This window comes from Salvelinus alpinus, chromosome 35 (genome assembly GCF_045679555.1).
Source record: "Salvelinus alpinus chromosome 35, SLU_Salpinus.1, whole genome shotgun sequence".
NCBI lineage: Eukaryota > Metazoa > Chordata > Actinopteri > Salmoniformes > Salmonidae > Salvelinus > Salvelinus alpinus.
In genome coordinates, this window is record NC_092120.1 from 13664996 (window position 1) to 13689534 (window position 24539).

A 24539-nucleotide genomic window follows, 5' to 3' on the forward strand; every position below is an offset into this window, starting at 1 on the left:
GAAATATTTGCTAATTTGTCATTTTAAAATATTACATTTAGATTAGTATTCAGACCCTTTACTCAGTACTTTGTTGAAGAACCTTTGGCAATGACTACAGCCTCGAGTCTTATTGGGTATGACGCTACAAGCTTAGCACACCTGTATTTGGAGTTTTTCCCTATTCTTTGCAGATCCTCTCAAGTTCTGTCAGGTTGAATGGTGAGCGTTGCTGCACAGCTATTTTCAGGTCTCCAGAGATGTTCGATAGGGCTCAAGTCCAGTCTCTTTCTGGGCCACTCAAGGACATTGAGACTTGTCCTGCAGCCAGTCCTGCGTTGTCTTGGCTGTGTGCTTAGGGTCGTTGTCCTGTTGGAAGGTGAACCTTTGCCTCAGTCTGAGGTCCTGAGTGCTCTGGAACAGGTTTTCATCCAGGAACTCTGTACTTTAATCTGTTCATCTTTGACTTGATCCTGACTAGTGTCCCAGTCCCTGCAGCTGAAAAACATCCCCACAGCATAATGCTGCCACCACCATGCTTAACCGTATGGATGGTGCCAGGTTTCCTCCAGATGTGACACTTGGCATTCAGGCCAAAGAGTTCAATCTTGGTTTCATCAGACCAGACAATCTGGTTTCTTATGGGTCTTTAGGTGCCTTTTGGCAAACTCCAAGTGGGCTGTCATGTGCCTTTTACTAAGGAGTGGCTTCCATCTGGCCACTCTACCACAAAGGCCTGATTTTTGAGAGTGCTGCACAGATGGTTATACTTCTGGAAGGTTCTCCCATCTCAACAGAGGAACTCTAGAGTTCTGTCAGAGTGACCTTTGGGGTCTTGGTCACATCCCTGACCAAGGCTCTTCTCCCCTTGATTGTTCAGTTTGGCCGGGCGGCCAGCTCTAGGAAGAGCCTTGATGGTTCCAAACGTCTTCCATGATGCTGATGATGATGATACCATCAATGCTGCATAATTTTTTTGGTACCCTTCGCCATATCTGTGCCTCGACAATCCTGTCTGAGCTCTACGGACAATTCCTTCGACCTCATGGCTTGGTTTTTGCTCTGACATGCACTGTCAACTGTGGGACCTTATATAGGCAGGTGTGTGCCTTTCCAAATCATGTCCAATTAATTGAATTAACCACCGGTGGACGCCAATCAAGTTGTAGAAACATCAAGGATGATCAATGGAAACAGGATGCACCTGAGCTCAATTTCGAGTCTCAAAGCAAAGGGTCTGAATACTTACGTAAATAAGGTATTACTGTTTCTCATGGTCAGAGTCATTAAGGGCCTTTTGGCAAACGGGCTGTAATGTCCCTTCAATTGAGGAGTGGCTTCTGTCTGGCCACTCGACCATAAAGGCCTGATTGGTGGAGTGCTGCAGAGATGGTTGTCCTTCTGGAAGGTTCTCCCATCTCCACAGACAAACTCTAGAGCTCTGTCAGAGTGACCATCGGGTTCTGACCAAGGCCCTTCTTCACTGAATGCTCAGTTGGCCGGGCGGCCAGCTCTAAGAGTCACGGTGGTTCCAAAGTAATTCCATTTAACAACGAGGGAAGCCACTGTGTTCTTGGGGACCTTCAATGCTGCAGAAATGTTTTGGTACCCTTCCCCAGATATGTGCCTCGACTTTTCTAAATCATGTCCAATCAATTGAATTTACCACAGGTGGACTCCAAATCAAGGAGTAGAAACATCTCAAGGATGATCAATGGAAACAGGATGCACCTGAGCTCAATTTCGAGTCTCATAGCAAAGGGTCTGAATACTTATGTAAATAAGGTATTTCTGTTTAAAAAATTTTTTTTATTAATTTGATAAATGTATAAACCTGTTTTCGCTTTGTCATTATGAGGTATTGTGTGTAGGTTGCTGAGGATTATATAAAAAAAATATTTTAGAATAAGGCTGTAACCTAACAAAATTGGGAAAAAGTCAAGGGGTCTGAATACTTTTCAAAGGCACTGTGTGTATTTATTCAATATATATATATATATATTGGAGGTCGACCAATTAATCGGAATGGACGATTAATTAGGGCCGATTTCAAGTTTTCATAACAATCGGTATTTTTGGACACCGATCATGGCCGATTACATTGCACTCCACGAGGAGACTGCGTGGCAGGCTACCTGTTATGCGAGTGCAGCAAGGAGCCAAGGTAAGGTGCTAGCTAGCATTAAACGTATCTTATAAAAAACAATCTTAACATTATCACTAGTTAACTACACTTGGTTGATGATATTACTAGTTTATCTAGCTTGTCCTGCGTTGCATATAATCGATGCAGCGCCTGTTAATTTATCATTGAATCACAGCCTAATTCGCCAAACGGGTGATTTAACAAGCGCATTCATTGCTGTCATTGCACCAATGTGTACCTAACCATAAACATCAACACCTTTCTTCTAGTTAGCGGGGTGTGCGCTAATAGCGTTTCAAACATCACTCGCTCTGAGACTTGGAGTAGTTGTTCCCCTTGCTCAGCAAGGGCCGCGGCTTTTGTGGAGCGATGGGTAACGACGCTTCGAGGGTGGCTGTTGTCAATGTGTTCCTGGTTCGAGCCCAGGTAGGGGCGAGGAGCGGGACGGAAGCTATACTGTTACACTGGCAATACTAAAGTGCCTATAAGAACATCCAATAGTCAAAGGTATATGAAATACAAATGGTATAGAGAAAAATAGTCCTATAATTCCTATAATAACCTCAACCTAAAACCTCTTACCTGGGAATATTGAAGACTCATGTTAAAAGGAACCACCAGCTTTCATATGTTCTGAGCAAGGAACTTAAACGCTAGCTTTTTTACATGGCACATATTGCACTTTTACTTTCTTCTCCAACACTTTGTTTTTGCATTATTTAAACCAAATTGAACATGTTTCATTATTTATTTGAGGCTAAATTGATTTTATTGATGTATTATATTAAGTTAAAGTAAAAGTGTTCATTCAGTATTGTTGTAATTGTCATTATTACAAATAAATAAATACATTTTTTTTTTTTAATCGACCGATTAATCGTTATCAGCTTTTTTTGGTCCTCCAATAATCGGTATTGGTATTGAAAAATCATAATCGGTCGACCTCATATATATATAATACACACCGAACAGGAATTTTAACGCAACAAATTCAAAGATTTTACTGAGTTACAGTTCATATAGGAGAGACAGTCAATTGTAAATCAGTCAATACGTAACATTGCAAAAATCAGAAACTTTCTGTCCAAAAATGATGCAGAAATATTCATCCATGCTTTTGTTACTTCTAGGTTAGACTACTGCAATGCTCTACTTTCCGGCTACCCGGATAAAGCACTAAATAAACTTCAGTTAGTGCTAAATACGGCTGCTAGAATCTTGACTAGAACCCAAACATTTGATCATATTACTCCAGTGCTAGCCTCCCTACACTGGCTTCCTGTTAAGGCAAGGGCTGATTTCAAGGTTTTACTGCTAACCTACAAAGCATTACATGGGCTTGCTCCTACCTATCTTTCCGATTTGGTCCTGCCATACATACCTACACGTACGCTACGGTCACAAGACGCAGGCCTCCTAATTGCCCCTAGAATTTCTAAGCAAACAGATGGAGGCAGGGCTTTCTCCTATAGATCTCCATTTTTATGGAATGGTCTGCCTACCCATGTGAGAGACGCAGACTCGGTCTCAACTTTTAAGTCTTTACTGAAGACTCATCTCTTCAGTGGGTCATATGATTGAGTGTAGTCAGGCCCAGGAGTGTGAAGGTGAATGGAAAGGCTCTGGAGCAACGAACCGCCCTTGCTGTCTCTGCCTGGCCGGTTCCCCTCTCTCCACTGGGATTATCTGCCTCTAACCCTATTACAGGGGCTGAGTCACTGGCTTACTGGTGCTCTTTCATGCCGTCCCTAGGAGGGGTGCGTCACTTGAGTGGGTTGAGTCACTGACGTGATCTTCCTGTCTGGGTTGGCGCCCCCCCTTGGGTTGTGCCGTGGCGGAGATCTTTGTGGGCTATACTCGGCCTTGTCTCAGGATGGTAAGTTGGTGGTTGAAGATATCCCTCTAGTGGTGTGGGGGCTGTGCTTTGGCGAAGTGGGTGGGGTTATATCCTTCCTGTTTGGCCCTGTCCGGGGGTATCATCGGATGGGGCCACAGTGTCTCCTGACCCCTCCTGTCTCAGCCTCCATTATTTATGCTGCAGTAGTTTATGTGTCGGGGGGCTAGGGTCAGTTTGTTATATCTGGAGTACTTCTCCTGTCTTATCCGGTGTCCTGTGTGAATTTAAGTATGCTCTCTCTAATTCTCTCTTTCTTTCTCTCTCTCGGAGGACCTGAGCCCTAGGACCATGCCTCAGGACTACCTGGCCTGGTGACTCCTTGCTGTCCCCAGTCCACCTGGCCGTGCTGCTGCTCCAGTTTCAACTGTTCTGCCTGCGGCTATGGAACCCTGACCTGTTCACCGGATGTGCTACCTGTCCCAGAGCTGCTGTTTTCAACTCTCTAGAGACCTCAGGAGCGGTAGAGATACTCTTAATGATCGGCTATGAAAAGCCAACTGACATTTACTCCTGAGGTGCTGACTTGCTGCACCCTCGACAACTACTGTGATTATTATTATTTGACCATGCTGGTCATTTATGAACATTTGAACATCTTGGCCATGTTCTGTTATAATCTCCACCTGGCACAGCCAGAAGAGGACTGGCCACCCCTCATAGCCTGGTTCCTCTCTAGGTTTCTTCCTAGGTTTTGGCCTTTCTAGGGACTTTTTCCTAGCCACCGTGCTTCTACACCTGCATTGCTTGCTGTTTGGGGTTTTAGGCTGGGTTTCTGTACAGCACTTTGAGATATCAGCTGATGTACGAAGGGCTATATAAATCAATTTGATTTGATTTGAATTTAAATAAATTAGGCCCTAGACTATGGATTTCACTGAGAATACAGATATGCATATGTTGGTATGGGTCAGAAAACCAGTCCGTATCTGGTGCGTCCACCAATTTGCCTCATGCCGCGCGTTTTCAGGCTGATTGTGGCCTGTGGAATGTTGTCCCACTCCTCTTCAATGGCTGTGCGAAGTTCCTGGATATTGGCGGGAACTGGAACATGCTGTTGTACACGTCGATTGTGAGCATCCCAAACATGCTCAATGGGTGACATCTGGTCAGTATGCAGGCCATGGAAGAACTAGGACATTTTCAGCTTCCAGAAATTATGTACAGAACCTTGCGACATGGGGCTGTGCATTATCATGCTGAAAACATGAGGTGATGGCGTTGGATGAATGGAAGGACAAAGGGCCTAGGGATCTTGTCGCGGTATCTCTATCAGTGGAGGCTGCTGAGGGGAGACAGCTCATAATAATGTAATGAAACAGCAGGGAGCAGGTCTCAAACCCTCAACCTTCTAGCCCGAGGTCCGGCGCGCTATCGACTGTGCCGCAAAAGCATGCTCCAACGGCAGAGTCGATTTCCGCGCTCATAAACCCATGGTCGTTACAATAATTAGCGGAACTTAAAAAATGAAATGGCATCAAACACCTGGAAACCATGTGTTTGGTGTATTCGATACCGTTCCACCGATTCCGCTCCAGTCATTACCACGAGCACGTTCTCCCCAATTAAGATGCCACCAACCTCCTGTGCTGTGCATTCAAATTGCTATCGATAAAATGCAATTGTGTTCGTTATCCGTAGCTTATGACTGCCCATACCATAACCCCACTGCCACCACGGGGCACTCTTCACAACAACAAACCGCTCACCCACACAACGCCATACACGCTGTCTGCCTGGTACAGTTGAAACTGGGATTAATCCGTGAAGAGGACACTTCTCCAGCATGCCAGTGGCCATCAAAGGTGAACATTTGCCCACTGAAGTCGGTGACGACGCCAAACTGCAGTCAGGTCAAGACCCTGGTGAGGACAACGAGCACGCAGACGAGCTTACCTGAGAAGGTTTCTGACAGTTTGTGCAGAAATACTTTGGTTGTGCAAACCCACAGTTCCATCAATGTCCGGGTGGCTGGTCTAAGACGATCCCGCAGGTGAAGAAGCCGGATGTGGAGGTCCTGGGCTGGCGTGGTTACCCGTGGTCTGCGGTTGTGAGGCCGGTTGGACGTACAGTTTAACTACCAATAAAGGGCAGACACTGTAATGATCATGACTCCTCAGTAGGTGGCAGCAGTCAGACGTGGGCTATGTCAGGGCAATGCTGATCATTCAGATAGAAATGTATTGTGTAGAATGCAGAATAGGGAGTCATGTCTCAGCGCTATTTATTGAGTTTCTATCTGCAAAGTTCTGCATGTTTCACCTCTTTGATACACCCTAGTTGTGTGTAAGGTGTGCCATGCATGCTCAGAATGCCTAATGTTTTCTATGTAATAACCATAGCTATGGTAATAACATCAGTGTCATCCAGATAAAATATTCGATTGGCTGATGATATTGAGGAAGTCACCTGACACCTTCAGCAGCACTGTTTGGAGTACAACACAAGAATCGGAACATTACTGATAACCCTCACTGGACAAGTGTACTTAGGATGGGGTGCAGAGTGTTCCTGGCTTTTATACTGGGTGTTTGTCTACTGTCACACTGCCAAAGTAAGTACACGTTCACTCTTTTCATATGAGAGAGAGAGAGGAATGTGAAGAGAGAAAGGAAGCAGACTGGGAATTATTTTCCTTGCAAGAATCACTTTAGCAGTGCTAACCCATACTGTGTTCCGGTATTCTATTCCGTAAACCCATAGATGCAGACAGCTGCTTTATATCAGTTCCCATTGTTATTAAAACAACATTTTACTGAAAGGCGTAACCAAATGAATTATATTGCATTCAACATCTCTCGTACTTTTTGGCAAAGCATGCTACTAGACAGCAAGATGTGTCATTTTCCATCTCAACTTCTGTTATTGAACACAGGCAAACATTTGCTGCGGTTTTTGACCTTCTGCCAAAAAAACATCCCTAGCGACGAAGAGTATGACGTGGAGTTTGATGGAGATGAGCTCTTCTACGTTGACCCCATTACCTACCGGGTAGAGCGGCGTCTGTCAGAGTTCGCCCAGCAGTGGACCCCTGACCCAGGACTGCCTCACGAAGTGTACGTTTCCCTCGGAACCTGCCAGTACAACATCCCCCGCTGCATTGTGGGAGAAAAGAGCCCGCCAGAGGCAATAGGTGAGTGCTGTTTCTGCAAAGTCACACCCCAGCTAGCACATCATTATCTGAGAACCATTTCTGAGAATGTTTCTTAGAGCTTGGTGAGAGCGTGGTTGTCCTATGGTTATTTTGCGTACAACCTTACCACAACTTTCTGGGAATGATGCAGGGTAGTTGCTTGGCTTTGGAACATTCTCAGCACATTTAAGGAACTTGACAAAGTGGTTTGATATTGGGAATGTTCTCAAATAGTTCAGAGAAGGTTAAGAAACAACATTTGTCTGTGGGGATTTCAGTACTTCAGCATAAAATTTTCTCATGGTTCTATTTTGTGATGTTCTCATTGTACAGAGAATGTTAAAAAGACATTCCATAAAAACCACAAGAAAATGTTTAACGTTCTAATAATGTTATTTAGAAATGTCACGCCCTGGCCTTAGTATTCTTTGTTTTCTTAATTATTTTAGTTAGGTCAGGGTGTGACATGGGGAATGTATGTGTTTTTTGTAGTGTCTAGGGTGGTTGTAAGGTTTAGGGGGTTTATTAGAGTAGTTGGGTTTATGTTTAGTATAGTAGTCTAGCTGTGTCTATGGTTGAGTGTAGGTATCTAGGAAAGTCTATGGTTGCCTGAATTGGGTCTCAATTAGAGACAGCTGGTTATTGTTGTCTCTGATTGGGAGCCATATTTAAGGTAACCATAGGCTTTAGCTGTTGGTGGGGAATTGTCTATGTTGAACGTTTGTAGCCTGTGTGTGTACTACGTTTATAGCTTCACGGTCGTTTGTTGTTTTTGTATAGTTTGTAATAGTATTTCGTTTCATGTTCATCTTCGTAGAAAAAATAAAAGAAGATGGCTTATTTTCCACATGCTGCGTTTTGGTCCGTCTCTCCTCCACACGATCGTGACAGAATTCCCCACCCCCATCGGATCAAGCAGCGTGTGCAACAACAACAGGACCCACCTACACAGGACTATTGGAATTGGGAGGAAATTCTGGACCGCGAAGTACCAGGAGAATATAACCGCCCCAAAGCTGAGCTGGAGGCAGCGAAAGCAGAGAGGCGGAGATATGAGGAGGCAGCAAGGAAACAAGGCTGGAAGCCCGTAAGTCAAACCCAAAAATGTATTGGGGGGGGGGCTCTCGGGTAGTTTAGTTGGGTCAGTCGGGAGACGTGAGCCAACTCCTCCTGCTTACCGTAAGGAGCCGGTGAGGGCGGATTTGGAGGAGAGTGACGCAGAGACAGTAAAGGAGTTAATGGAGAAATTGGAGGAGAGAGTTATGAGGGATGTATTGGTTTGGTGCATGAGGCACGGCATCCGTCCGAATGAACGTGTTGGTGATTTAATGTCACCGGGAACAGCTCTCCATACTCGTCCTGAGGTGCGTGCTAGCCGTCTGGTTAAGACAGTGCCTACAACACGCACAAAGCCTCCTGTGCGTCTCCAGAGTCCTGTGCGTCCTGTTACTGCTCCTCGCACTAGCCCTGTGGTGTGTGTTCCCAGCCCAGTACCACCAGTGCTGACACCACGCACCAGGCTTCCAGTGCGTCTCCAGAGCCCTGTACGCACTGATCCTTCTCCCCGCACTCGTCCTGAGGTGCGTCATATACATTCTGTTCTCACGTCAATAAAACGCTCTATCGTCTATCTTGTTAAGTGTGTTCAGGTGTTATGGCCATGCCCATTAATTGGCCACACCTGATCTTAATGAGTACTTGTTTTCTTTGAAATGGGGTCTGTTTGAATAGACTAAAATGAACCGCTTTGTATGCATTAAAATGCTATCTCCATCCTGGTGGCGCAGTGGACTAAGGTGTCTTATATAACAAATTGGTTTGGTGCGTTTTTTCCGAACTCTGGTGCATTTAGCCCCTTAGTTCAGTTCGTTTGGACTGGTGTGAACACTATCCCTACATGTACATATTACCTCAATTAGCCTGACTAACCGGTGCCCCCGCACATTGACTCTGTACTGGTACCACCTGTATATAGGCTCGCTACTGTTCTTTTCACTGTTATTTTACAGTTTTTTTCCCTTATCTATTGTTTACCTAATACTTTCTCTTTTTTTTTTTTTACTTAAAAGCCCTAACCAACAGTGCAATTTTTAAGTAAGCATTTCACTACACCTGTTGTATTCGGCACACTGACAACTAAACTTTGATTTGATTCTATCCGCACTCGGGAGCGCACAAAACAATGGACAAAAAAGGGTGCAGGTTATTGGTTATTTGATGAAATTCATGCAGCATAATAACGAATTGACACTCTCCTCGAGTGGTAGAGTGATCATCAGTTTGCGGGTCACCGAGGTGAGAGGACGAAGAAGTGCCCAAATTAGAATCTCCCCCCCCAACAGAGGTGCCCACCTCCCACATATACTCCCAGAGAGAGGTGGAGCTGGGGGTCCCCAACACACTCATCTGCCGGGTCAGTGATTTCCACCCAACACCCGTGGATGTGACTTGGACCAGGAACGAGCAGCCGGTGGGAGAGAGGACCATCATTCAGACCCAGTACTACTCCAATAAAGACTTCAGCTTCAGGATCTTCTCCTACCTGAGCATCACACCTCAGGAGGGGGACATCTACTCCTGTAGTGTGGGTCATGTCAGCCTGCAGGAACCCCTCACCAGGATCTGGGGTGAGTCACTGCTGGTGTGACCTTATACTGTAGGGTACGACGCAGAGAAAGGTGGGATGTTATTGATACTGTATTAGGGACACTAACAAATTAATTGTTTTTTCACTATATGTGTACACAGAGGTTGAAGTGCACACGGACCACCAGACTGTAGAGACAGCAGTGTGTGTTGGAGGTGTGACTCTAGGAGTGGTGGGAGTAGCAACAGGAGTCTGGTTTATCAAAAAAGCCAAGAGGTCTGGTTGGGCCTTAAGAACATAGGCAACAATCAGCTATCAGCTATACAGCAAGGGCTCCATGCAACAATACCAAGGACAATTATCATATTCAGCAACCTACAACTATGCTGGCGACCAATATAATGCAGTTCACTATTTCCTATATTTTATTCATAATCTTAATAAAATACTCCTTAATTGTTTTTCAGATTGGGACATATTATTTTTTTGCTTTGGTAATGTAGGCACTACACATTTATTCAATGTCACATTTCTGTATTACATGAAAATAAGAAATACTTGTTACTGTATTCTTTGTGGGTGTTTTCTTCCCTTGGGTGTACTTCTCAGTTTGTAAACCTGCAACATGGTTAGCCCTGGCTATTATACTTTTGTATAAAAGGAAGTGGTTGGTTACTGTTGCACAAAGATAATGCAGTGACTCAGGGCAACCATATGAGGAAAATTATATTTTGCCAACACACCACCCAAACCAGAAATATCTCATTCTGTCCATGTGAGGGCTGATATTAACTTCAACTCATTCCACAGATTATCACTTACCGTACAAAACGTATTAAAAAAATGCCATTTGTTTTGTCAGGTGTGGCAAGGGAAAACAACTATTTTCACTCAATATCAGAAACAGTTTACAGCAGTACAGCAAGGTGGAGCTTAATCTTGTTCGTCACACAGTGGGATGTACCTGTCAATGATAGCTGCTTCAACTGGTAGACTTCAGTGTAGTTATTTGTCTCTGTCTGGGTGACTGGATACTCCATGGCTCTCTGCTGGGTCTATTGGGTGGCTGGACTCGAAATTGTTTCGGGCCGGGGACTTTCATCAGACAGACAACTTAATTTCTACGTCATCCTATGTCGCAGTGCCTCCCAGTGTCTCCCAGTGTCAAAGTCCGCCTGACCAAGCCCTCTCGCTACGGGGAGCTGTCCATGCTGGAGTGCAGCGTTCTAGGCTTCTACCCTCAGGAGGTGAGGGTGAGCTGGCTGAGAGACGGGCTGGAGACCACCACAGCCGTGACCTCCACAGACACACTGGCTAACGGGGACTGGAGCTCCATCGCATAGCTGATCCGATGCGATGGAGGATGGACGTGTGATGAAGGACTCTCTCCTCCGTCGTGGGGAGAGGGGTGGTCGCTGCTCCTGCTGACTCCATTAGAGAGGTGCGGGCTTCTGTTACGATCGATGAGGAAAATGGGTAAGGAGTCAGGCGCAGAGAGCAAAGGATACGGGGAACAAAACCACACTTTAATGTCCAACCAGAAAATACAACTGGTAACGTCAAAACATATGACGTAAAATCCACTTCACTATAGTACACACTGGCAATAATCCGGACAGTGGAAAAAACCCCATCAAAACACGAAACTCCTCATACAAAACAGAATGACAAGCCCGCACAAACAGAAGCGGGCTAAACGAACTTAAATAACACACCCTAACAACCAAATAATGAACAGGTGAAAACAATTAGACAAAACCAAACGAAAAGGGAAAAAGGGATCGGTGGCAGCTAGTAGACCGGCGACGACGACCGCCGAGCGCCACCCGAACAGGAAGGGGAGCCACCTTCGGTAATGTTCGTTACAGTACCCCCCCCCTGACGCGCAGCTTCCGCAGCGCGCCGACGCCGGCCTCGGGGACGACCCGGGGGCCGAGGCGCAGGGCGATCCGGATGGAGGCGATGGAACTCTCTCAGCATAGATGGATCCAATATATCCCCCACCGGGACCCAGCACCTCTCCTCCGGACCGTACCCCTCCCAGTCCACGAGGTACTGCAGGCCCCTCACCCGGCTCCTCGAGTCCAGGATAGCCCGTATCATGTACGCCGGGGACCCTTCGATGTCCAGACCTCCGGAACCTCACCTTCCTGCATGGGACCAGCTACCACCGGCCTGAGGAGAGACACATGAAACGAGGGGTTAATACGATAATACGAAGGAAGTAATAATCGATAACAAACCTCGTTTATTCTCCTCAGGACTTTAAATGGCCCTACACACTGCGGACCCAGCTTCCGGCAGGGCAAGCGGAGGGGCAGGTTTCGGGTCGAGAGCCAGACCCTGTCCCCCGGTGCAAACACGGGGGCCTCACTGCGGTGACGGTCAGCGCTCCTCTTCTGCCGTCCACTCGCCTGACGTAATGATTCCTGGACGGCCTTCCAGGTCTCCTTAGAGCGCTGAACCCAGTCCTCCACCGCAGGAGCCTCAGTCTGACTCTGATGCCATGGTGCCAGGACCGGCTGGTACCCCAACACGCACTGAAACGGTGACATGTTGGTAGAGGAGTGGCTTAGTGAATTCTGGGCCATTTCAGCCCAGGGAATGTATCTTGCCCACTCCCCTGGTCGGTCCTGGCAATACGACCGCAGAAACCTACCCACCTCTTGGTTCACTCTCTCCACCTGCCCATTACTCTCCGGGTGATACCCCGAGGTAAGGCTGACCGAGACCCCCAGACGTTCCATAAATGCCTTCCACACTCGGGAGGTAAACTGGGGACCCCGATCAGAAACGATATCCTCGGGTACCCCGTAGTGCCGGAAGACATGGGTGAAAAGAGCCTCCGCAGTCTGCAGGGCCGTAGGGAGACCGGGCAACGGGATAAGACGGCAGGACTTAGAGAACCGATCCACAACGACCAGGATCGTAGTGTTTCCCTGAGATGGGGGAAGGTCAGTCAGAAAATCCACCGAAAGATGGGACCACGGCCGTTGTGGAACGGGGAGGGGTTGTAACTTCCCTCGAGGCAGGTGCCTAGGAGCCTTACTCTGGGCGCACACCGAACAGGAGGAGACATAGAATCGCACATCCCTCACCAAGGTGGGCCACCAGTACTTCCCCGTAAGACCTCGCACTGTCCTCAAAATACCCGGGTGACCTGACGAGGGTAAACTATGAGCCCATCGAATCAATTGATCACGAACAGCGAGCGGTACGTACCTACGACCCTCCGGGCACTGTGGAGGCGCAGGTTCCTCCCTTAATGCCCGCTCGATGTCCGCGTCCACCTCCCATACTACTGGTGCCACCAGCTTAGCCGCCGGAATGATGGGAGTAGGATCGATGGACCGGTCCTCCGCGTCATAGAGGCGAGACAGCGCGTCAGCCTTAGTGTTGAGGGAACCTGGTCGATACGAGATCGTAAAACGAAATCTGGTGAAATACATGGCCCACCTTGCCTGACCCGGATTCAGTCTCTTAGCTGATCGGATATACTCCAAGTTACGGTGGTCAGTCCAGATGAGGAAAGGGTGCTTAGCCCCCTCAAGCCAGTGTCTCCACACCTTCAGGGCTTTAACCATAGCCAACAACTCCCTATCCCCCACATCATAATTCCGCTCCGCTGGCCCGAGTTTTTTCGAAAAAAAAGCACAGGGGCGGAGCTTTGGTGGCGTACCTGAGCGCTGTGAGAGCACCGCTCCAACCCCAGCCTCGGATGCGTCCACCTCTACTATGAACGCCAAAGAAGGGTCCGGATGCGCCAACACTGGCGCCTCGGTAAACAGCACCTTCAACCTACGGAAGGCTCCGTCCGCCTCTGCTGACCACTGCAAACGCACCGGCCCCCCCCTTCAGCAGTGAGGTAATAGGAGCTGCTGCCTGACCAAAACCCCGGATAAACCTCCGGTAGTAATTGGCAAACCCTAAGAACCGCTGCACCTCTTTTACCGTGGTCGGAGTCGGCCAATTACGCACGGCTTTTACGCGGTCACCCTCCATTACCACTCCCGAGCTGGAAATGCGATAACCCAGGAAGGAAACGGCTTGTTTGGAAAACTCACATTTCTCTGCCTTCACGTACAGGTCATGCTCCAGCAGTCGCCCAAGAACCTTGCGCACCAGAGACACATGCGCGGCGCGTGTAGCGGAGTAGATCAAAATATCGTCAATATACACCACCACACCCTGTCCGTGCAGGTCTCTGAGAATCTCGTCAACAAAGGATTGAAAGACAGCTGGAGCATTCTTTAACCCGTAAGGCATGACGAGGTACTCATAATGGCCCGATGTGGTACTAAACGCGGTTTTCCACTCATCTCCCCCCCGAATACGCACCAGATTATACGCGCTCCTGAGATCCAGTTTCGTGAAGAACCGTGCTCCGTGGAATGATTCCATCGCCGTAGCGATGAGAGGTAGTGGGTAACTAAAACCCACCGTGATGGAATTGAGACCTCGATAATCAATACACGGACGCAAACCACCATCCTTTTTCTTCACAAAAAAGAAACTCGAGGAGACGGGTGACATGGAGGGCCGAATGAATCCCTGTCCCAGAGCTTCCGTGACATATGTCTCCATAGCCAACGTCTCCTCCTGGGACAAAGGATACACATGACTCCTGGGTAGTGCAGCGTTTACCTGGAGGTTTATCACGCAATCCCCCTGTCGATGGGGTGGTAATTGGGTCGCCTTCTTTTTACTGAAAGCGATAGCCAAATCGGCATACTCAGCGGGAATGCGCACGGTGGAAACCTGGTCTGGACTCTCCACCGTTGTCGCACCAATGGAAACTCCTACACACCTGCCTGAACACTCATCAGACCACCCCTGGAGAGCTCCCTGTTTCCACGAAATCGTCGGATTGTGAATAGCCAGCCAGGGAATCCCCAGCACCACCGGAAACGCAGGTGAATCGATAAGGAACAGACTAATCCGCTCCTTATGATTCCCCTGCGTAATCATCTCCAACGGAATCGTGGCCTCCCTGACCAGCCCTGACCCTAATGGTCGACTATCTAAGGAGTGAACAGGGAAGGGGGGTTCTACCTTAACTAACGGAATCCTCAACTTCTGAGCGAGTCCGCGATCTATAAAGTTCCCAGCTGCGCCTGAATCGACTAGCGCCTTATGCTGGAGAGAGGGAAAAAATTTAAGAAAACAAATTAACAAAAACATGTGACCAACAGGAAGCTCTGGGAGAGTGTGGTGCTGACTCACCTGAGGTGACCGAGAAGTGTTCTGCCTGTCCTCTCGATTCCCAGATGGACTCCTCCAGCACCGACCGGAGGTGTGCCCTCTCCGGCCACAACTGGTACAGGAGGAGCCTCCTCCTCCGATCTCCCTAGATGCTGCCCCTCCTAGCTCCATCGGGAGGGGAGCAGGAGGGCCAGGAGGTGGAACTGACAGGACCCTTTCAGAACGTCCGCGAGCAGCTAGCAGATGGTCCAACCGGATCGACATGTCTATTAGTCCATCCAAGCTGAGCATAGTGTCCCGACAAGCCAGCTCCCTGCGGACGTCCTCTCTCAGGCTACACCTGTAATGGTCTATCAGGGCCCTGTCGTTCCACCCTGCTCCAGCGGCCAAGGTCCGGAAATCCAGCGCGAAGTCCTGCGCGCTCCTCGTCCCCTGCCGGAGATAGAACAATCTCTCACCCGCCGCTCGGCCCTCTGGAGGGTGATCGAACACGGCCCGAAAACGGCGGGTGAACTCCGGGTAGTGGCCCCTCGCTGAGTCGGGCCCGTTCCAGACCGCATTGGCCCACTCTAGGGCTCTACCCGTCAGGCAAGAGACAAGGACACTCACGCTCTCCTCGTCCGAGGGAGCTGGTCGAACGGTGACCAGGTACAGATCTAATTGTAGCAGGAATCCCTGGCACCCCGCCGCCGCTCCATCGTACTCCCTCGGAGGCGTAATACGCAAGGCGCTGGCACCGGATCCCGCTGGAGGAGATGGTATAGTTGCTGGAGGGAGGGTAGGTGGGGTAGTAGGGAGACCACTCCTCTCCCAACGATCCATCCTCTCCATCATTTGATCCATAGCTGATCCGATGCGATGGAGGATGGACGTGTGATGAAGGATTCTCTCCTCCATCGTGGGGAGAGGGGTGGTCGCTGCTCCTGCTGACTCCATTAGAGAGGTGCGGGCTTCTGTTACGATCGATGAGGAAAATGGGTAAGGAGTCAGGCGCAGAGAGCAAAGGATACGGGGAACAAAAACACACTTTAATGTCCAACCAGAAAATACAACTGGTAACGTCAAAACATATGACGTAAAATCCACTTCACTATAGTACACACTGGCAATAATCCGGACAGTGGAAAAAAAAACATCAAAACACGAAACTCCTCATACAAAACAGAATGACAAGCCCGCACAAACAGAAGCGGGCTAAACGAACTTAAATAACACACCCTAACAACCAAACAATGAACAGGTGAAAACAATTAGACAAAACCAAACGAAAAGGGAAAAAGGGATCGGTGGCAGCTAGTAGAGCGGCGACGACGACCGCCGAGCGCCACCCGAACAGGAAGGGGAGCCACCTTCGGTAATGTTCGTTACATCTATTGTATTTTCGATTTCAAGAAGTTTCATAATGTAGACATATTTTACTGTTTCAGGTCAGGCTTTAGGCGTGTGCATAGATAAGGTAAGGCATTTTTCTATATTGTGTTTGACATATTTTGCAAAAGAATTAAAAAATTTATACAGTGTGTGCAAATGAGGTAAGGCAATAAATAGGCCGTAGTGACGAAGTAATTACAATTTAGCAATTGAACACTGGAGTGATAGATGTGCAGAAGATGAATGTGCACGTAGAGATACTGGGGTGCAAAGGAGCAAAAAAATAAATAACAATATGGGGATGAGGTAGTTGGATGGGCTATTTACAGATGGGCATGTACAGGTGCCATGATCTGTGAGCTGTTCTCACAGCTGATGCTTAAAGTTAGTGAGGGAGATATGAGTCTCCAGCTTCAGTGATTTTTGCAATTCGTTTCAGTCATTTGCAGTAGAGAACTGGAAGGAAAGGCGGCCAAAGGAGGAATTGGCTTTGGGGGTGACCAGTGAAATATAACTGCTGGAGCGCGTTCTATGGGTGGGTGCTGCTATGGTGACCAGTGAGCTGAGATAAGGCAGGGCTTTACCTAGCAAAGACTTATAGATGACCTGGAGCCAGTGGGTTTGGTGATGAATATGAAGCGAGGGCCAGCCAGCGAGAGCATACAGGTCGCAGTGGTGGGTAGTATATGGGGCTTTGGTGAAAAAACGGATGGCATTGTGATAGACTGCATCCAATTTGCTGAGTAGAGTGTTGGAGGCTATTTTGTAAATGACATCGCCGAAGTCAAGGATCGGTAGGATAGTCCGTTTTACGAGGGTATGTTTGGCAGCATGAGTGAAGGATGCTTTGTTGCGAAATAGGAAGCCGATTCTAGATTTAATTTTGGATTGGAGATGCTTAATGTAAGTCTGGAAGGAGAGTTTACAGTCTAACCAGACACCTAGGTATTTATAGTTGTCCACATATTCTAGATCGGAACCGTCCAGAGTAGTGATGCTGGACGGGCGGCAGGTGCGGGCAGCGATCGGTTGAAGAACATGCATTTAGTTTTACTTGCATTTAAGAGCAGTTGGAGGCCACGGAAGGAGAGTTGTATGGCATTGAAGCTCGTCTGGAGGTCAGTTAACACAGTCCAAAGAAGGGCCAGAAATATACAGAATGGTGTCATCTGCGTAGATGTGGATCAGAGAATCACCAGCAGCAAGAGCGACATCATTGATGTATACAGAGAAAAGAGTTGGCCTGAGATTTGAACCCTGTGGCACCCCCATAGAGACTGCCAGAGGTCCGGACAACAGGCCCTCCGATTTGACACACTGAACTCTGTCTAAGAAGTAGTTGGTGAACCATTTGAGGAACCAAGGCTGTTGAGTCTGCCGATAAGAATGTGGTGATTGACAGATTCGAAAGCCTTGGCCAGGTTGATGAATACGGCTGCACAATATTGTCTAACATGTCTGATATATACTGCCGTAATCTTTATATTCCGTACATCAAAACAGAGAATTGCATAGACAGTCTTTGTACACCCAAATGTCACATTTTCATAATTGTTTTTCTTTCCAGCAGGTCAATTGTCTGCTTCCATGTCCATGGCATAAGAGAGAACTCTTTCTTTGCCCAAAATGCCACTGGTTAACAAAGCAGAAGTAATATTTTCGCTCTTTACCATACTATTCAAATTGTGTCCATGTGATGGAATCAGTTTGCTTACCATTCATTATTTGCTTGTGTGGGACTTTCCTAGCTTATATTTTCAAACACTACAGTCAGGTCCATAATTATTGGCACCCTTGATAAAGATGAGCAATAAAGTCTATAAAAGAGATCTATTTTCATGTCATCTGTCCATAGCTCTGGTTCCAAGTCCTGATGCAGTTTAACAACCTCCAGGCAGTGTTGGGTCGATGACATGAAAATTAAACTTTTTGGCCACGCACACCAGTGGTGGGTTTGGCGTTGACAGTATGCAGAAAAGTACCTCATACCTATGGTAAAATATGGTGGTGCATCCTTGATCCTTGTTAAGGTCAACTGCATCATGAACCTCATAACCAGTCCCAGGACATTTGACCCAAAAACCTTGTTGCCTCTGCCAGAAGGCTGACACTTGGCCACAAGTGGATCTTCCAGCAAGGCAATAACCCCAAGCACACATCAAAATCCACCAAGAAATGGTTTATTGACTACAAAATCAACATTTTGCAATGGCTGTCTCCGGACTTGAACCCAATTGGTTTGAATTGAAGAGGGCAGTCTATAAGAGCAGACAAAGGATATCAATGATCTGGAAGGATTCTGTATGGAGGAATGGTCTAAGATCCCTCCCAATGTGTTCTCCAACTCATAGAATATTTGAGAAAAATACTGTGTTATCCTTGCAAGGACAGGGTGCTGGAGTACTGAAAACAGGAGTACAAAAAGTATATTTTTTAGATTTGTATTACTTGTTAAACAATCTATTTCTTTATGCTCTTGTATTAGTATAATTCGTTTTTTAAATATTTGTGTTTTTGTATAATAGATTTTTTTCTAATAATTATGGACCTGACTGTATGAAATGTTAACATATGTGCAGGTAATTGATATGCATTTAGACGATAATGCTAGATACAGGGGATACAAGAGGTTATACAACAAGGTCATTTTTTCTGTCTTTATTTAATTGTAAATATAGACTCATTAACATGCATAGAATTGTTTGAACGTCATCTATAGCGAAAAATCATAAAATATCACAGCTTTCTGTTATACCAGACAGGAGAAAAAGCTACTCATTATGCAAGTCCTGTCGAATGAAAGCAATTACTTCAGTTGCCTTGGGACTGCACATGCACAGCGATAACAGAAAGGCTCTTTATGTGAGGTGTAAGAAAATTAACATTTGAAATCAATGTAAATTAACTGATCTATTTTGATAATAAAGACCACAATTAACATATGTTCCTATTTTTTGTTCACTCTTGTTGGGCCAAAAAAATCAGCTTTGGCCCTGGTTTCTGACTATTAGAATGTTTTCTTTACGTCATAGCATATAAACAGTCAAATTACTAATATACAACATGGGTCATACTTTGGTATGACAAATTATTGACAGTTCATTGAGACTATACCAGCTGCTTTTGAAGTCAAAGACAGTATTGTTATTTTTAACTTTAAGTCCTAGTACCACCTGCCTCTTCCCATGGTCAGACCACAGTGTTGTAAATGATTAATACTGATAACAGTATGGAAACACCATATGGGCACCATTTTGGAGGCGTGAGTGAGGAAGGCTATAAGAGTTCACTGCCTTTGTTCCATCCCATCTGTGGACGAGACTGACTTCTGTCAACATGACTACCCCTCTGTTCACTGCTCTGTCGTTCCTGGCTATGCTGGCCCTTGGGTCATGTCTAGCTATCTTGCCAGAGGAGCAGCCCTATGTGGAGCGTGCTGGTATTCAATATAGCGCTAGGCCTTACAACTCCCTCCTCACCGTGCCCAATGGAGAGCAGTTTGGGAACTGGACCTGGCCCGAGATGTGTCCCGACAAGTTCTTCGCCGTTGGGTTCATGCTCCGGGTAAGCAAGGCCTCCTTCATACATTTCAAACACATCTACCAGTTTGGATAGCATTTCTTTCCATTAGTCAATTCAGGGATTAAATTCCAGTCCCCTGTGGTCAAAAAGCCTATTTTCAAATAGCCCATTTTTTATTTTTTTATTCTACACAATTCAAATCCTAAATTTGATGTAATCAAAATGTATTTGTGGTGTTGATCCGTTACCAAACATGATCAACACATTTGTGTATTACGAGACCATTCTTCTGTTTGAGCTAATGCTAGCATATGTCCATTAACCTTCTCTCAGGTGGAGTCCGAACAGTACGGTCTGGACGACACTGCCCTGAATGGCATTCGCTTGATCTGCGCTAAGGACGAAGATAGGAGCTTCTTGTACACCATTGAGTCTCACACTGGATTGTATGTACAGACTAGAACAACATGCCTCATATCGGCCTATCACATTGCTCAATGTAGACACAATTGGAAATAATCATATTTCCTTTTAAGATACAGGTTTAACTGTAAAAGCGCATTTCAAACTATAGTGATGACATGTGACTCAACACCTAGATTCGATCTTATGTAGCAACATTTGAAATGTTTTTTTTTTACATGGGTAAGAAGTAGAGCCTCAGAGCTAGAAAATGGTATATCATACACTGCATTTTTGAGGAACAATGGGAAAGTAATTCTGCTTTGATAGTTGATAAACTCACTTTTGAGAAAAGGGCCTATAAATGTTTTGGTGCCTACTGGAGAGCTCTCCTTTCTCTACATCCATTCAGCATTGTTCACACCCTCTTAAACCAGCCCCACTCTCTTTAAGGATTCACATGTGAGGTCATGTGCTAAACAGTGAGTAGTGTAGTAAAGATTAAGACTAAAAGTGGTAAAAGTAGTAGCCTACAATAAGGAAAAATTCCATGTAAACAAAGTGTCCAGATAAAAATATTTTATAAATGTTAGATCACACTTGTCTAAATTGATGGGTCATGTGAAATAAATTCTATAACCCCCAGCCACATCCAGTGGTGATAAAAGTACAAAATAGTCATACTTGAGTAAATGTAAACATACTTTTACTTCAGTCATTTTCTATTAAGGTAAGTCACCCAGTAAAATATTACTTGAGCAAAAGTCTAAAAGTAAATTAAATGCTAAAATGTACTTAAGTATCAAAAGTAAAATAATAAATAATTTCAAATTCCTTATATTAAACCAGATGGCCCAATTTGTAATTTATTTTTGACGGATAGCCAGGGGCACACTCAGACAATTTACAAACGAAGCATTTGTGTTTAGTGAGTCTGCCAGATCAAATGCAGTAGGGATGACTAGGGATGTTCTCTTGATAAGTGTGTGAATTGGACAATTTTCCAGTAAAAATGTAATGAGTACTTTTGGGTATCAGGAAAAATGTATGGAGTAAAAATTACATTATTTTCTTTAGGAATGTAGTGAAGTAAAAGTTTCTGAAAAAGTAATGTACAGATACCCCCAAAAAATACTTAAGTAAAAAATACTACTTAAGTACTTTACACCACTGCCAAAATGCCTTAACACCAGTACATTAACATACTTTATATACTGTTACACACGCACTTATCACATAGTATTCCATACATAAGTTAAGGCAATGCAACCTGAGTGAGCTGCACATGTACAGTACATAAACAGATGCATGCTCCATATATTTGTGTGGTGGACACATGATACGGCCACATGATATTGTTGTGGTATGTTACGACATATATATCAATATTTTGCTAAGTGGATGGGTCTCTACAGAAGGTGTAAAAGGTACAGCCAAATGGTTACTTGCATATTAGCAATATCAGAAATGGATAGTGTCAATATAAATAGAATATACAGTATGTACACGAACTATATCAATAACGAAAGTGATAGATGAGGTAGTTATATGCATACAATCAGGGGTAAAGTGGCTGAGCAACAGGATAAATAATAAATAGTAGCAGCAACGTATGGCGTGTGTGTTAGGAGAGAGTCATGTGAATAGAGGCACTGCAGATAGTGCTGATGACTGTTCCATCCGAACCACACATGAACAAGGGAATCTATATTCGGAGAGTCTGTTTCTGTCCTGCCCTTGACTTTGGTGCAGGGCATGTGATGTCCATAGCCTCTTCATCGCAAAACTCCCTGATCTTGTCAAAAAGATAGTTTGTCTAGCTGTGTCCAGTCCAGGTGCTGCTTGTACAGGCAGACCATCTATGGGAGGAAGGATGTCAGCGTTGTGCAGCAGCTGAATCCTGGTCCAGACAGTCCGAGCGCTCCTTGGCGACAACACCAGGCTCCAGAGCATCAAAGCTGTAAAACAGGAAATAACAAAAAATACATTACAACCTTGCACAACATAAATTCCCCTCGCAAGTTTAGATAATAAGAATAACCTTATACAATGCAATGAAAATGATATTCACCTGAAGTGCTGGTACTGCTTGATCTGAGTCAGGTGTTGTTGCCAGCCATAGCTTTCCACCAGCACCGTACCATCCTCCAGTCCAACCAGCTGTGGGATGTTGACACCTGTCACAGTGCTGTCCTTCACAACACCAGCAATCTCAGACAGTGTTCATTCTGGTCTTTTTGAAGCGTTGCTTAATGAGGCCAAAGCACCAGTCTGGGTCCAGACTGTGGTGGAGCTTGTGCCTGGCACAATACCAGAGCACAAACTTGTTATTGTTTTGGCCACTGCAGTTATCACAATTCAGGTCCACATGTGTTTTCCCAACTCCGTAGTTGGTGAAGAAATGGTGCATGTAGTTGATGACTGCGCTGCTGCCTTTGCTGGATGACATGCCTTCATCAATCAAGTAGTTGACTTGTGGTATTCCTTCACAGCAGACACCAAACAAGCCACACTTGCGAGGAGTTAAAAAGTAGATGGGACCTGGCTGCATAGTCAGAAGGATAGTGCACCTGCAAACAACAAAAGAATAAGATAAATTACAATTAATTGTCTCAGCCCTGTCAATCTGTCTTTACACATCTCAGTGAAAGGTATTTGCCTGCCTCCCATATATATTGTTTTTTTGTTGTGTATATCTATCTATCCATCTATGTCCTTAATCAGTATAAAGGAGGAAATGTTGCTTACCTGTTGAACAAAATCATAGCTGTAATGCATCCTGATGTCATCTTGAACAACATGCCTCTTATCGTCCTTGTTACGAGATGTCGCCAAGCCAATAGATGGCTCTGCTGTTATTTGTATCTGAGTATGATACTATATAGTACTAGCGAGGCAAGTTAACCATTACTTACTATGCACTGTATGCATGCTACCGAGTGATGCCTAAGTAACATTACCTTGGTCTTGTATAGAACAAACAGCACATAACAGTCCTATTTCATGACTCAAAGTAGACACAAATGGACTTATCAGTTAAACCCTGCATCTTCAAACTGCAGTGATATGTTATTCCATGTCCCGTTTCTACTCTCTACATAATGTGCCTATTTTCTCTGTCTCACAGCTATGGTCAAACCTCATTCCAGACTGCTGTGATGGTGAAATAATATTCCATGTCACGTCTTCCCTCTGTATGCCTCTCTCTCTTCCTCTCCCAGCTTTGGTGACTGGTCGGACCCTCTGTATTGCCCCAGGGGTGTGCTGACTTCCTTCCAGCTGTGTGTGGAGCCCCACCAGGGTCTGTTCGGTGACGACACAGCTGCCAACAACATTAGGTTCCGCTGCAGCAGCAACCCCACCCTCACAGGCGCCGGCCTGGACTACGGCGAGTACAGCCTCTGGAGCCAGGATTGTGGCGATGGAGGAATCTGTGGCATCGAGACCAAGATGGAGGAATACCAGTACGGTCTGGATGACTCATCTCTCAATGACGTGCGCTTCCACTGCTGCGCCAAACTCCAGCAGGTGAGAAGATGGTTGTGACACCGGAGCATTTATCATAGAGGGGCTGAATGAGTTGGTCTTGTGTATGATATTGATATCATGGCATCTATGGAACACTGCAGTATATCACTAATTTTCTAACCCTCTGGTGTTTTTTTTGTCTTATCCTCACAGTAATCATCTGAGGGAGATACCTCCTCTGGACCAATCTCAACCGGCCCAGACCTGTCAACACACAGGCTCTGACCCATGGTCCATTCAATCCAGTCTACACCCAATATCTGAATCTACCACTGGTTAAAACCTAATAAATCATTCAACTGTCTGTTTATGGCTCCTTTGTTCAGTGAGGCTGAAACAAACTACATTAGCTCCGACTGAACATAACCCACTCATCAGAGCTGAAGAACCCCTCTAGATCACTCCACAATATGCACTGAAATCCTCATCAGCATGAGAACAGCATGTTTTCATAGAGCGTCTCTAATGAACCAATAAACTCAAAGCAAAGTCATAACAAGTGTGCACAAAATGGAGGTGCTGACACATGCATTTCTCCTCCTGGAAAGGGAGCTAATTAAGAAATGACAAGGGTTATTAATTAATTTACAGTTTAAAGGCCTGACGGCGTCCGATAAGACGGTGATTGGCATACACAGAGGTAATTGTGTTTAATGTGTGAGTGGGTAATCTGCAAACGCAGTGTAAGTGGAGAAAAAGGACCGTGTGACTTTATCAAGCAGCGCAGCAATGGTTATCACCAGCTACTCAAACATGAGGCAATGGAGGCATACTG

The 24539-nt window shown here is 45.8% G+C and overlaps 1 protein-coding gene and 1 long non-coding RNA gene across 2 annotated transcripts; one reads left to right on the forward strand and one right to left on the reverse strand.

The window, feature by feature from the left end:
- Nucleotides 1–6436: 6436 nt before the first annotated feature.
- LOC139564345 (vitelline membrane outer layer protein 1-like) lies at nucleotides 6437–24068 on the forward strand. The gene is made up of 6 exons (XM_071383811.1): nucleotides 6437–6573; nucleotides 6895–7152; nucleotides 19713–19876; nucleotides 20168–20280; nucleotides 23458–23764; nucleotides 23918–24068. Exons 1-6 carry the CDS (start codon nucleotides 6513–6515, stop codon nucleotides 23918–23920), a joined length of 906 nt encoding a protein of 301 aa, XP_071239912.1. The 5' UTR covers nucleotides 6437–6512; the 3' UTR covers nucleotides 23921–24068.
- Nucleotides 20803–23464, reverse strand: LOC139564346 (uncharacterized). The gene is made up of 2 exons (XR_011672721.1): nucleotides 22308–23464; nucleotides 20803–22194 (listed from the first exon to the last, which is right to left on the reverse strand). It is a non-coding gene; the product is annotated as an uncharacterized lncRNA (long non-coding RNA).
- Nucleotides 24069–24539: the final 471 nt, after the last annotated feature.

What these genes read in the sequence shown, in the direction of transcription:
- LOC139564345 (XM_071383811.1), top strand. Translation starts at nt 6,513, where the DNA reads ATGGGGTGCAGAGTGTTCCTGGCTTTTATACTGGGTGTTTGTCTACTG. An exon ending in GAGCCCGCCAGAGGCAATAG is followed by an intron (nt 7,153 to 19,712) that starts GTGAGTGCTGTT and finishes GGTCATGTCTAG; the next exon opens with CTATCTTGCCAGAGGAGCAG. An exon ending in CCGTTGGGTTCATGCTCCGG is followed by an intron (nt 19,877 to 20,167) that starts GTAAGCAAGGCC and finishes ACCTTCTCTCAG; the next exon opens with GTGGAGTCCGAACAGTACGG.